Source organism: Dendrobates tinctorius, unplaced genomic scaffold (assembly GCF_039654945.1).
Source record: "Dendrobates tinctorius isolate UK_male_01 unplaced genomic scaffold, ASM3965494v1 ptg000259l, whole genome shotgun sequence".
Lineage (NCBI taxonomy): Eukaryota > Metazoa > Chordata > Amphibia > Anura > Dendrobatidae > Dendrobates > Dendrobates tinctorius.
The window spans coordinates 4693744-4707856 of NW_027361926.1; the positions used below are offsets into that span (position 1 = coordinate 4693744).

A 14113-nucleotide genomic window follows, 5' to 3' on the forward strand; every position below is an offset into this window, starting at 1 on the left:
CAGGGATGATGGGAGTAGTGATACACTGTGTGATAGGAGATTAGATTGTGAGCTCCGGGGATGATGGGAGTAGTGATACACTGTGTGATAGGAGATTAGATTGTGAGCTCTGGGGTCAGGGATGATGGGAGTAGTGATACACTGTGTGATAGGAGGTTAGATTGTGAGCTCCGGGGATGATGGGAGTAGTGATACACTGTGTGATAGGAGATTAGATTGTGAGCTCCGGGGATGATGGGAGTAGTGATACACTGTGTGATAGGAGATTAGATTGTGAGCTCCGGGGATGATGGGAGTAGTGATACACTGTGTGATAGGACATTAGATTGTGAGCTCCGGGGTCAGGGATGATGGGAGTAGTGATACACTGTGTGATAGGAGATTAGATTGTGAGCTCTGGGGTCAGGGATGATGGGAGTAGTGATACACTGTGTGATAGGAGATTAGATTGTGAGCTCCGGGGTCGGTGATGATGGGAGTAGTGATACACTGTGTGATAGGAGATTAGATTGTGAGCTCCGGGGATGATGGGAGTAGTGATACACTGTGTGATAGGAGATTAGATTGTGAGCTCCGGGGTCAGGGATGATGGGAGTAGTGATACACTGTGTGATAGGAGATTAGATTGTGAGCTCTGGGGTCGGGGATGATGGGAGTAGTGATACACTGTGTGATAGGAGATTAGATTGTGAGCTCTGGGGTCGGGGATGATGGGAGTAGTGATACACTGTGTGATAGGACATTAGATTGTGAGCTCTGGGGTCGGGGATGATGGGAGTAGTGATACGCTGTGTGATAGGAGATTAGATTGTGAGCTCCGGGGATGATGGGGGTGATATGTGACCCATTGTAGTGGCTGCTCCATTTGGACCCCCATGTGAGGGTGGATTGTAGTGGGCAGCCCATGCTCGCCTTGTGCTGTGGTGGTCCGCCCCTCCCCCGCTGTTAGATGCCAGTGCACATTCGCAGCAGCTGGAAAGTGATGGGTTACAGGAGAGATACGAGAACATGGAGCAAACCAGAGAACTTCCAGAGGGCAGAATCCTCGGAGCAGGTGGACGGGCGCTCGCTGTACCGGCGACCCATGAGCCAGGCGGCGTCTGTCCCAACCGGGAGAGAAACGTTTCAGTGAGGGAGATACCGGGCGACACGACCACCTCTGCCACCGCATCAACCCCGGAGAGTCGCACACACCAGGCAGGACATGGCACTGGCGGTCGTGTCACCAGGGGCAGGACACCCATCATCAGACTCTGCCTGGAGCCACTGGATACAGCACATTACCGCCGCTGCGCCCCTCCTCCCCCGCCACCTCGCAGCACCACCTCCTCCGCCTCCCACTTCCCTGCATCCCCGATCTTGCACACCTTCTCTGCTGTCCCGTCCTGCTCTGCACATCCCCTCCACCCCACACACTGCAAACTTCCTCCGCCATTCAGCGCCGCAGACCTCCTACGCTGTCCCACACCCCTCCGTCCTCCGAGCCCCGCCCCTGCACACTTACACTGCATGCTGAGTGGGGATACAAGCTCCTCATCCAGGTCATCCATGTCATCCGTCATGATGAAGGGGGCGGGTGCAGGCCGGGCTCCGCCCATCAGACTGGGATCGATGTTCAGCGAGGTCATCAGGACGAGCAGCCCGGGGTTATTAACGATCTGAAAGCCGCAGAGCATCTCAATCTGCTGCCAGCGATGTAGCCGCTCTCGTAGGGCCGCAGTCACCTCACTGAGGGCCTGCCTGGGGGGACAGCAGATGTCAGCCACATGGAAGACCACCGTAAAATGGTGCCCCCAACATACAGAAGAGACCCCAAATAGAGGGCGGGCGAGGGGCGCGGTGCCCGGCAGTGGAGGGAGGACGAGGGGCGCGGTGCCCGGCAGTGGAGGGAGGACGAGGGGCGTGCCGCCTGGCAGTGGAGGGAGGACGAGGGGCGCGGTGTCCGGCAGTGGAGGGAGGACGAGGGGCGCGGTGCCCGGCAGTGGAGGGCGGGCAAGGGGCGTGCCGCCCGGCAGTGGAGGGCGGACGAGGGGCGCGGTGTCCGGCAGTGGAGGGAGGACGAGGGGCGTGCCGCCCGGCAGTGGAGGGCGGACGAGGGGCGCGGTGTCCGGCAGTGAAGGGAGGACGAGGGGCGTGCCGCCCGGCAGTGGAGGGCGGACGAGGGGCGCGGTGTCCGGCAGTGGAGGGAGGACGAGGGGCGTGCCGCCCGGCAGTGGAGGGCGGACGAGGGGCGTGCCGCCCGGCAGTGGAGGGCGGACGAGGGGCGTGCCGCCCGGCAGTGGAGGGCGGACGAGGGGCGCGGTGTCCGGCAGTGGAGGGCGGACGAGGGGCGCGGTGTCCGGCAGTGGAGGGAGGACGAGGGGCGCGGTGCCCGGCAGTGGAAGCAGGACGAGGGGCGCGGTGCCCGGCAGTGGAAGCAGGACGAGCGGCGCATGGCACCATTGTTATAGACTTACTTTGCAGACAGGATCTTATGGTCCACGTCATCTAGCGATGAGGAGTGCGCCACGTGGAACGTCCCGAATAACGTGTTCCTCTTCTTCTTTATTTTCTCTGCCTAATAGGAAACCAAAGAGAAGATGAAGGAGGCGGTGGGGGCTGGAGAGTGGGGTGGCTGCATGGACCCCCGGACCCTCACCCCTTCCTTGGCCAGCATCAGCTGCTTCTCAGCGTTCTGCTTCTTGATGTTGTAGTACTGGACCTCCACCTCGTGCGTCAGCTGCAGCCACTTCTGGAGAGATTCGGGGGCCGACCAGTTACTGTGAGACTCCAGCTCCTTCTCTGCGTTCTTCAGAGCCATGCGCACCTGCCAGGGGCAAACGGGCGATGTCAGGGGGCAACAGGGCACAGGGGGAAAACACAAAATACCCACAGGCCTTGTGCCCTGAACATGGACAAGAGGGCGACAGGGGGCGTTACCCAGGACATGATAATCGAGGGTCTTCTCCAGGGCACTGGTAATACAGGGTAATGGGGATAATCTGGGGGTGACTCGGGGGGGGGGGGGGGGGGGGAATCTTTTCCAGGACAATGGTAATACAAGTTAATGGGGATACATGGGGGCGACTCGGGGGTCTTCTCCAGGGCACTGGTAATACAGGTAATGGGGATACATGGGGGCGACTCGGAGGTCTTCTCCTGGGCACTGGTAATACAGGGTAATGGGGATATCTGGGGGTGACTCAGGGGGTCTTCTCCAGGGCACTGGTAATACAGGGTAATGGGGATACATGGGGGACTCGGGAGTCGTCTCACCTGTTCCAGCTCTTGCTCCGCGTACTTCTGCCGGCTCAGCTCGTTCTCGGTGCCCTCCCGTAGCTCTCGCAGCCGCTGCGCCTCCTGTTTGGCCAAACTGATCTCATTCTGCAGCTTCTTCTCCAGATGAACCTTCTCCACCTCCACGGTGTGGTGCTCCTCCTGCGCCTTTTGCAGCCTGGAGAGGACGGGAGCATTATAATGGAGGCACCGGACACCTCGGGGAATAGTCCATCAAGCAGGACGCCGAGCCAGACACCCTCACACTGGGAATCTGGACAAGCCCCGAGGGTGGTTGTGCCGGATGTGACCGTTCATCCTACTGAGGCCATGGGGAGTCCAGCCAGCGCACTGCTCTCTGCTCACCACTAGAGGTCGCTCGCTTCGTATACGCAGGCCGCATTCCTGGGATGTGAGAGCAGGGGCCGCCAGCCCGGAGGGTCTCCTGGGGGGGGAAGGTCCAGTACTGCTGAGTCACCACTGCTTAAAGGGGAAGTGCATAGGTGACCCCACATCCCCAACATTTCACAGGTGCCCGGGGGTCTCAGTGGGAACGTGAGTGGTAAACAAGGGATGGTGGGAGTCCTACTGATTAATCAGAGTCCTAATGAACCTATATATAGATGATACCTTTGAGGGGGACACAAGAATGAAGAGCCCCCCACTACCGCCAGCTATGTCGGGGGTCCGGGTGCTTGCACTTCACTTTGTGTATTGCAACCCCCATCATCCCATCTGTAGGGTGTCGCCTGGTGTGGCCCCCGCTTCATGCACAGTGACCGCAGACATGGGGGGATACAGTATATTATTATTATTTATTGTTATAGCGCCATTTATTCCATGGCGCTTTACATGTGAGGGGGGTATACATAAAAACAAGTACAATAATCTTAAACAATACAAGTCATAACTGGTACAGGAGGAGAGAGGACCCTGCCCGCGAGGGCTCACAATCTTCAAGGGATGGGTGATAATACAGTAGGCGAGGGTAGAGCTGGTCGTGCAGCGGTTTGGTCGATCGGTGGTTACTGCAGGTTGTAGGCTTGTCGGAAGAGGTGGGTCTTCAGGCTCTTTTTGAAGGTTTCGATGGTAGGCGAGAGTCTGATATGTTGTGGTAGAGAGTTCCAGAGTAGGGGTGATGCGTGGGAGAAATCTTGTATGCGATTGTGGGAAGAGGAGATAAGAGGGGAGTAAAGAAGGAGATCTTGTGAGGATCGGAGGTTGCGTGCAGGAAAGTACCGGGAGACGAGGTCACAGATGTATGGAGGAGACAGGTTGTGGATGGCTTTGTATGTCATGTTTAGGGTTTTGTAATGGAGTCTCTGGGCAATTGGGAGCCAGTGAAGGGATTGACAGAGGGGAGAAGCTGGGGAATAGCGGGGGGACAGGTGGATTAGTCGGGCAGCAGAGTTTAGAATAGATTGGAGGGGTGCGAGAGTGTTTGAGGGGAGGCCACAGAGCATGAGGTTGCAGTAGTCAAGGCGAGAGATGATGAGGGCATGGACTAGGGTTTTTGCAGATTCTTGGGTGAGGAATGAACGGATGCGTGAAATATTTTTGAGTTGAAGTTATATACACCGCGAGCAGAAGAGCTGACAATCTACGGGGGCACAGAGAGGATGTGAGCGCAGAGTGGCCTAAATATAGCGGCCGCCGCTGGCTCCAGACTGTTTATACACAGAAGGCTGCGCGCACTCAGCTCAGCTGCATCAGACCCGGGGTCACAGGGTAAGTACACAGCGATATATATAGAGCCGGCGGCAGCATAGACACACGGTGTAACGAGGGGCTCCACTGAGAGGGGCAACAGAGGGTTAACGAGGCCTCAATGGCACAGAAAGAGGAGCTTCTAGTGTCTCCTGCACAAAACCAAGAGTCAGGAGGAAAGGAGAAAACCAGTCCTAGAGAGGGACCCTACGGGGCGTCACCTGGCGGACCCCTATAGGAAAGGAGACAACCTGTACTGGAGAGGGACCCTATGGGGCATCACCGGGCGGACCCCTACAGGAAAGGAAACAACCAGTCCTAGAGAGGGACCCTATGGCGCGTCACCTGGCGGACCTCTATAGGAAAGGAGACAACCTGTACTGGAGAGGGACCCTACGGGGCGTCACCTGGCGGAACCCTATAGGAAAGGAGACAACCTGTACTGGAGAGGGACCCTACGGGGCGTCACCTGGCGGAACCCTATAGGAAAGGAGACAACCTGTACTGGAGAGGGACCCTATGGGGCATCACCGGGCGGACCCCTACAGGAAAGGAAACAACCAGTCCTAGAGAGGGACCCTATGGCGCGTCACCTGGCGGACCTCTATAGGAAAGGAGACAACCTGTACTGGAGAGGGACCCTACGGGGCGTCACCTGGCGGAACCCTATAGGAAAGGAAACAACCAGTCCTAGAGAGGGACCCTACGGCGCGTCACCTGGCGGGCCCCTATAGGAAAGGAGACAACCTGTACTGGAGAGGGACCCTATGGGGCATCACCGGGCGGACCCCTACAGGAAAGGAAACAACCAGTCCTAGAGAGGGACCCTACGGGGCGTCACCTGGCGGACCCCTATAGGAAAGGAGACAACCTGTACAGGAGAGGGACCCTACAGGGCATCACCTGGCAGACCCCTATAGGAAAGCAGACAACCAGTCCTAGAGAGGGACCCTACGGGGCGTCACCTGGCGGAACCCTATAGGAAAGGAGACAACCTGTACTGGAGAGGGACCCTACAGGGCATCACCTGGCAGACCCCTATAGGAAAGCAGACAACCAGTCCTAGAGAGGGACCCTACGGGGCGTCACCTGGCGGAACCCTATAGGAAAGGAAACAACCAGTCCTAGAGAGGGACCCTACGGCGCGTCACCTGGCGGGCCCCTATAGGAAAGGAGACAACCTGTACTGGAGAGGGACCCTATGGGGCATCACCGGGCGGACCCCTACAGGAAAGGAAACAACCAGTCCTAGAGAGGGACCCTACGGGGCGTCACCTGGCGGACCCCTATAGGAAAGGAGACAACCTGTACAGGAGAGGGACCCTACAGGGCATCACCTGGCAGACCCCTATAGGAAAGCAGACAACCAGTCCTAGAGAGGGACCCTACGGGGCGTCACCTGGCGGAACCCTATAGGAAAGGAGACAACCTGTACAGGAGAGGGACCCTACAGGGCATCACCTGGCAGACCCCTATAGGAAAGCAGACAACCAGTCCTAGAGAGGGACCCTACGGGGCGTCACCTGGCGGAACCCTATAGGAAAGGAAACAACCAGTCCTAGAGAGGGACCCTACGGCGCGTCACCTGGCGGGCCCCTATAGGAAAGGAGACAACCTGTACTGGAGAGGGACCCTATGGGGCATCACCGGGCGGACCCCTACAGGAAAGGAAACAACCAGTCCTAGAGAGGGACCCTACGGGGCGTCACCTGGCGGACCCCTATATGAAAGGAGACAACCTGTACAGGAGAGGGACCCTACAGGGCATCACCTGGCAGACCCCTATAGGAAAGCAGACAACCAGTCCTAGAGAGGGACCCTACGGCGCGTCACCTGGCGGACCCCTATAGGAAAGGAGACAACCAGTCCTAGAGAGGGACTCTACGGCGCGTCACCTGGCGGACCCCTATAGGAAAGGAGACAGTCCTAGAGAGGGACCCTACGGCGTGTCACCTGGCGGAGCCCTATAGGAAAGGAGACAACCAGTCCTAGAGAGGGACTCTACGGCGCGTCACCTGGCGGACCCCTATAGGAAAGGAGACAGTCCTAGAGAGGGACCCTAAGGCGTGTCACCTGGCGGACCCCTATAGGAAAGGAGACAACCTGTACAGGAGAGGGACCCTACGGGGCGTCACCTGGCGGAACCCTATAGGAAAGGAGACAACCAGTCCTAGAGAGGGACCCTACAGGGCGTCACCTGGCGGACCCCTATAGGAAAGGAGACAACCAGTCCTAGAGAGGGACCCTACGGGGCGTCACCTGGCGGACCCCTATAGGAAAGGAGACAATCAGTCCTAGAGAGGGACCCTACGGGGCGTCACCTGGCGGGCCCCTATAGGAAAGGAGACAACCAGTCCTAGAGAGGGACCCTACAGCGCGTCACCTGGCGGGCCCCTATAGGAAAGGAGACAACCAGTCCTAGAGAGGGACCCTACGGGGCATCACCTGGCGGACCCCTATAGGAAAGGAGACAACCAGACCTAGAGAGGGACCCTACGGGGCGTCACCTGGCGGACCCCTATAGGAAAGGTGACAACCAGTCCTAGAGAGGGACCCTACGGGGCGTCACCTGGCGGGCCCCTATAGGAAAGGAGACAACCAGTCCTAAAGAGGGACCCTACAGGGCGTCACCTGGCGGACCCCTATAGGAAAGGAGACAACCAGTCCTAGAGAGGGACCCTACAGGGCAGCACCTGGCGGACCCCTATAGGAAAGGAGACAACTAGTCCTAGAGAGGGACCCTACGGGGAGTCACCTGGCGGACCCCTATAGGAAAGGAGACAACCAGTCCTAGAGAGGGACCCTACGGGGCGTCACCTGGCGGACCCCTATAGGAAAGGAGATAAGCTGTACTGGAGAGGGACCCTACGGGGCATCACCTGGCGGACCCCTATAGGAAAGGAGACAACCAGTCCTAGAGAGGGACCCTACGGGGCGTCACCTGGCGAACACCTATAGGAAAGGAGAAAACCAGTCCTAGAGAGGGACCCTACGGGGCGTCACCTGGCGGGCCCCTATTGGAAAGGAGACAACCAGTCCTAAAGAGGGACCCTACGGGGTATCACCTGGCGGACCCCTATAGGAAAGGAGACAACCAGTCCTAGAGAGGGACCCTACGGGGAGTCACCTGGCGGACCCCTATAGGAAAGGAGAAAAGCTATACTGGAGAGGGACCCTACGGCGCGTCACCTGGCGGACCCCTATAGGAAAGGAAACAACCAGTCCTAGAGAGGGACCCTACGGTGCGTCACCTGGCGGACCCCTATAGGAAAGGAGACAACCAGTCCTAGAGAGGGACCCTACAGGGCAGCACCGGGCGGAGCCCTATAGGAAAGGAAACAACCAGTCCTGGAGAGGGACCCTACGGCGCGACACCTGGCGGACCCCTATAGGAAAGGAGACAACCAGTCCTAGAGAGGGACCCTACGGGGCGTCACCTGGCGGACCCCTATAGGAAAGGAGACAACCAGTCCTAGAGAGGGACCCTACGGTGCGTTAGCTGGCAGTGCCCTATAGTAGGAAAGTAGACAACCAGTCCTAGAGAGGGACCCTACGGGGCGTCACCTGTCGGACCCCTACAGGAAAGGAAACAACCAGTCCTAGAGAGGGACCCTACGGGGTATCACCTGGCGGACCCCTATAGGAAAGGAGACAACCTGTACTGGAGAGGGACCCTACGGGGCGTCACCTGGCGGACCCCTATAGGAAAGGAAACAACCAGTCCTAGAGAGGGACCCTACGGGGTATCACCTGGCGGACCCCTATAGGAAAGGAGACAACCTGTACTGGAGAGCGACCCTACAGGGCGTCACCTGGCGGAACCCTATAGGAAAGGAGACAACCAGTCCTAGAGAGGGACCTTACAGGGCGTCACCTGGCGGACCCCTACAGGAAAGGAAACAACCAGTCCTAGAGAGGGACCCTACGGGACATCACCTGGCGGACCCCTATAGGAAAAGGGACAACCAGTCCTAGAGAGGGACCCTACGGCGCGTCACATGGCGGACCCCCTATAGGAAAGGAGACAACCAGTCCTAGAGAGGGACCTTACGGGGCATCACCTGGCGGACTCTTACAGTAAAGGAAACAACCAGTCCTAGAGAGGGACCCTACAGGGCGTCACCCGGTGGACTCATACAGAAAAGGAAAGGAAACAACCAGTCCCGGAGAGGCACCCTACGGGGCGTCACCTGGTTAACCTCTACTGGAAAGGAAACAACCAGTCCTGGAGAGGGACCCTACGGGGCGTCACATGGCGGACCTCTTTGGAAAAGGAAAGGAGACAACCAGTCCTGGAGAGGACCCCTATGGGGCGTAACCCGGCAGCCCCCCACGTGCATCACCCGGCGAAGCTCCTATGGAAAAGGAAAGGAGACAACCAGTACTGGGGAGGGCACCTACCAGGCGTCACCCGACAGCCCCCTATGGCACAACACCCAGCAGCTCCCTGCAGGAAAGGAGACAACCTGCCCTGGGGAGGGTTCCTAACAGCGCGTCAACCCCGTTGACCCCTACGGCGCATCACCCACCTCTCCTGCAGATCGTGCAGGCTCTGCTCGGCCCTGTGCAGCCCCTCCAGATCCTTCATCATCTTCTTCATGTGCTCCTTGGAGTAGCGGTTCTGGATGTAGGCAAACCAGCAGCCCCCAACCCCAATGACGATGGAGACCACCAGCATAAAGTCCTTCAGGTGGTTATGACGAGTCACTGCGGACAGAGAAGACAGGGTGAGAGCGGCCCACCCATGTGATGACCAACGATGGCCCCCCAGTGTGCGGATCTTCCCATAACCATCATCCTGCGCTGCAGTGACTGGACTTGAACGTGCAAACTACAACTCTCAGCCAGCTGCAGACTCTGGGGACATGCTGGGAGTTGTAGTTTTGCTGCCTGTTGGAGACCCTAGTCATCGGCCTCCTCTCTGGGGCAGTGTATGGTTAATAACTCCCATCCTCCTCAGTGTCTAGTTCCCCTCCCCCGCCCTGTACAGCAGGAGCGGACCTTTGTGGACCTGCGGTGACCACTTCCTCATCCTAACACCAGGGGGATCGGTAGCTGCACAGTGGGGTCACATGGAGGACCACCCCAGAGATGCCCACCGTCAGCTGGTGCTGACATTACCCAGAGTGCACCTGCAGCACGTAACCTGTGGATATGAAGCTGCGCTCAGCCGAGCGGAGCAGGATCTGTAGTCACCGCCGCCTCGTCCCCGGGGGCCGCGCTTCCTCCCATTATGCAGTGCTGGCCGGGGCCCCGCTCGGCTCTCAGGTTTCATTCCATGAGAAATTATAAATTAAACGGCCTAAAAATAATCCGGTGTTTACAACGAGACGAGAAAACCACGGAACGACCTCCGAACAGCCCCATCAGCTCTCACCCCACAAAGAGCGCCAGCTCCGCGGCCAAGGACGACAGCCAAGAGGGGGAAGAGCCGAGAGCGCCTCTGACACTTGGGGCACCGCCGATTGGGGGGGGGGCAGAGCCGAGACAGAGCGGCGCTATGGATGGGGGGCAGAGCCGAGAGAGCCCTGCTAGGGGGGACACAGGGCTGCCAGGGGAGGAAGGCAGAACCAAGACAGAGCGCCTCTGCCACTGGGGGTAAAGCCGAGAGCCCTGCTAGGGGGTAGGGGGGACAGAACGAAGCCAGGGGAGGAAGGCAGAGCCAAGATAGAGCGCCTCTGCCACTGGGGGCACCGATTGGGGGGGCAGAGCCGAGAGAGATCCTCTGCCACTGGGCGCACCGCCGATTGGGGGGGGGGGGCAGGGCCGAGACAGAGCGGTGTTAGGGGGTAGGGAAGACAGAACGCAGCCAGGGGAGGAAGGCAGGAGTGTGGGAGGAAGCGGAGACTCCGGAGGAGACCCCCGAAACACTGGGAGAGGATACAGACATGACCACCGCAGTACACCTCCCACCACAGGACGCAGGCAGCAGTGTCACCGCCATAATCAGTGGAGAAGAGCGGACTCCCCCCAGGTTACTCACACAGAGGGGGTCCGAACAGCACCGTGTCCAGAGCCTTCAGCTGCAGCTTCTGGCGGTGGCTGCGGTCCGTCATCTTCAGCAGCGTGCCCGTCATGGTTGCATTTGCCACCGCTAACCTGAGACACAAAGATGGAGAAAGTCAGTGAGGAGGATGGAGCAGGAAACGTGGCGGCCACGTGTGTCAGAGTGCAGCTGCAGCATGGCCGAGGCGAGAGCGCACGCCGTCAGGTAACTATCCCAGTTACCACGGACACCGGCGCAGCACCAGGCTCCGCTGCTCTGCAAGGCCGGATGATCGGCCACCTGTTATCAATAATCAGCAGCTAATTACTGACATTACAGCCGGAGGAGGCGAGGACGGGGGGAGTTCACAGGCTGCACTCACTCAAGCGAGCGACACATGCTGCACTCACTCAAGGGGGGGAGCGACACATGCTGCACTCAAGAGGGGGAGCGACACATGCTGCACTCACTCAAGAGGGGGAGCGACATGCTGCACTCACTCAAGAGGGGGAGCGACACAGTCTGCACTCACTCAAGAGGGGGGCTGGGTGTGTGGGGCACAGGCTGCACTCACATGGGTGACACGGGAGCTGCACTCACTGGGGGGGTGGGAGGGGGTGTACGCACTGCCACTCTCGTGTGTGTGTGTGTGGGGGGTTCTGCACTGCTACACTCACGGGTGAGGGAGCAGGGGCTGCACTCACTGGAGGACGACACCAGGGGGTCTCTGCTGCACTCACCGGGGGAGGACACAGGATGCAGCACTGCTTACTGGTGTGAGGAGCCGGGAGTGGACAATCTCCTGGGGTAATTACTTCCCTGGAGAGATCTGATCCAGCGGACGCTGCGTACAGTAAGCTCCACAGCGGACCACCTACCGCGGCATATCCTTCCCGCTGAGCTGCAGCTTCCGGAATGTCTCCTCGTACTGGGGAAGCTCCACGTAGGTGATCAACCACTGCACAACCTCCTCCACCGTCCAGTTATACACTGAGGAGAAGAGGCAGCTGTTGAGAGTGACGGCCGCCGAGCAGGAGGGAAGACGGGGGAGGCCGCCGTGCAGGAGGGAAGACCGCCATGGAAAGAGGACGGGGGGGTGGGGGGAGGCCGCCGTGCAGGAGGGAAGACGGGGGGGTGGAGGGGGAGGCCGCAGTGCAGGGAGGACGGGGGGGGGGGGGGGGGGAGGCCGCCGTGCAGGAGGGAAGACGGGGAGGCCGCCGTGCAGGAGGGAAGACGGGGGGGTTGTGGCCGCCGTGCAGGGAAGAAGGGGGGGAGGGGAGGCCGTCGTGCAGGGAAGATGGGGGGATGCCAACATGCAAGGAAGACGGGGGGGGGGTGTAGGCCGACGAGCAGGGGAGACGGGGGGTTGTGTCCGACGTGCAGGGAAGAAGGGGATGGAGGCCGACATGCATGCAGGGAAGATGGGGGGACGCAGACATGCAGGGGAGACGGGGGGGGGGGGGGTGGGCGCTGAGCAGGGGAGGCCTCCGTGCAGGGAAGACGGGGGGGGGGCGGGCGCCGAGCAGGGGAGGCCGCCGAGTAAGGAAGACGGGGGGTTGTGGCCGACGTGCAGGGCAGAAGGGGGGGTGGAGGCCGACGTGCAGGTAAGACGGGGGGGGGGGGGGGTGGAGGCCGACGTGCAGGTAAGACGGGGGGGGGGGGGGGGGTGGAGGCCGACGTGCAGGTAAGACGGGGGGGGGGGGGGTGGAGGCCGACGTGCAGGTAAGACGGGGGGGAGGCCGACGTGCAGGTAAGACGGGGGGGAGGCCGACGTGCAGGTAATACGGGGGGGAGGCCGACGTGCAGGTAAGACGGGGGGAGGCCGACGTGCAGGTAAGACGGGGGGGGGGGGGGGGGGACGCCGACATGCAGGGAAGGCGGGGGGGGGGGGGACGCCGACATGCAGGGAAGGCGGGGGGGGGGGGGGGGGAGAGACCGACATGCAGGGAAGACGGGGGGAGAGACCGACATGCAGGGAAGACAGGGTCACGGCACACGGTGAAGGTGCAGGGCTCCGGCATGCTAGGGAAGGCATAGCACAAAACGGAGGTGAGGTGGAGGGCATGGCACATGGGGAAGGAGAGTTACACTGGAGAGGGCATAGTGCACAAAGGAGGCGAGGTGAGGAGGTCACGACACGCAGCAGGAGGAGGAGGAGGTCACGACACGCAGCAGGAGGAGGAGGAGGTCACGACACGCAGCAGGAGGAGGAGGAGGTCACGACACGCAGCAGGAGGAGGAGGAGGTCACGACACGCAGCAGGAGGAGGAGGAGGTCACGACACGCAGCAGGAGGAGGAGGAGGTCACGACACGCAGCAGGAGGAGGAGGAGGTCACGACACGCAGCAGGAGGAGGAGGAGGTCACGACACGCAGCAGGAGGAGGAGGAGGTCACGACACGCAGCAGGAGGAGGAGGAGGTCACGACACGCAGCAGGAGGAGGAGGAGGTCACGACACGCAGCAGGAGGAGGAGGAGGTCACGACACGCAGCAGGAGGAGGAGGAGGTCACGACACGCAGCAGGAGGAGGAGGAGGTCACGACACGAAGCAGGAGGAGGAGGTCACGACACGCAGCAGGAGGAGGAGGTCACGACACGCAGCAGGAGGAGGAGGTCACGACACGCAGCAGGAGGAGGAGGTCACGACACGCAGCAGGAGGAGGAGGTCACGACACGCAGCAGGAGGAGGAGGTCACGACACGCAGCAGGAGGAGGAGGTCACGACACGCAGCAGGAGGAGGAGGTCACGACACGCAGCAGGAGGAGGAGGTCACGACACGCAGCGAAGAGGGAAGTAATAACGAGTATGGGTGAATGGGTGGGGCAGACATGGAAGAGGACGATCTACTGGTCTACAACAGAAAGCCCAGCATCCCCCTCTCCAGAGGTCACACCCAGGAGAGTAGCATCGAGAAGTCTTCACGCCCCCGGAACAATCTCAGGATTTATCAAATAACACAATCCCACCAAGAAGAATCATTTCAAGACTTTCCATACAGATAAAACCTGTGGCCGGCGATGATCTGCCAGAAGCAAAAATGTGATCGGACGAGACCGACGGGGACCGGCCATAATCCCAGGAGGCACAAAGATGACACCGGGCAATCCGTGGTGTCCTGAAGAGGGCGCCGTACACAGGAGATATCCCCGCAATCTGTGGTCTCC

At 60.1% G+C, this 14113-nt stretch overlaps 1 protein-coding gene across 2 annotated transcripts in view; it reads right to left on the minus strand.

The window, feature by feature from the left end:
* STIM1 (stromal interaction molecule 1) overlaps positions 1-14113 on the minus strand; it is a 54169-nt gene that overhangs the window by 9216 nt on the left and 30840 nt on the right. The window contains exons 4-11 of one of the 2 annotated variants that reach the window (XM_073558836.1): positions 11827-11938; positions 10946-11061; positions 9492-9669; positions 3256-3433; positions 2639-2806; positions 2457-2557; positions 1505-1740; positions 1020-1100 (exon numbers count right to left, since the gene is read on the minus strand). In XM_073558836.1, the coding sequence (XP_073414937.1) occupies positions 1020-1100; positions 1505-1740; positions 2457-2557; positions 2639-2806; positions 3256-3433; positions 9492-9669; positions 10946-11061; positions 11827-11938 (1170 nt within the window). The remainder of the gene's footprint in view (positions 1-1019; positions 1101-1504; positions 1741-2456; positions 2558-2638; positions 2807-3255; positions 3434-9491; positions 9670-10945; positions 11062-11826; positions 11939-14113) is intronic. The other variant, XM_073558837.1, reaches the window with a different exon arrangement.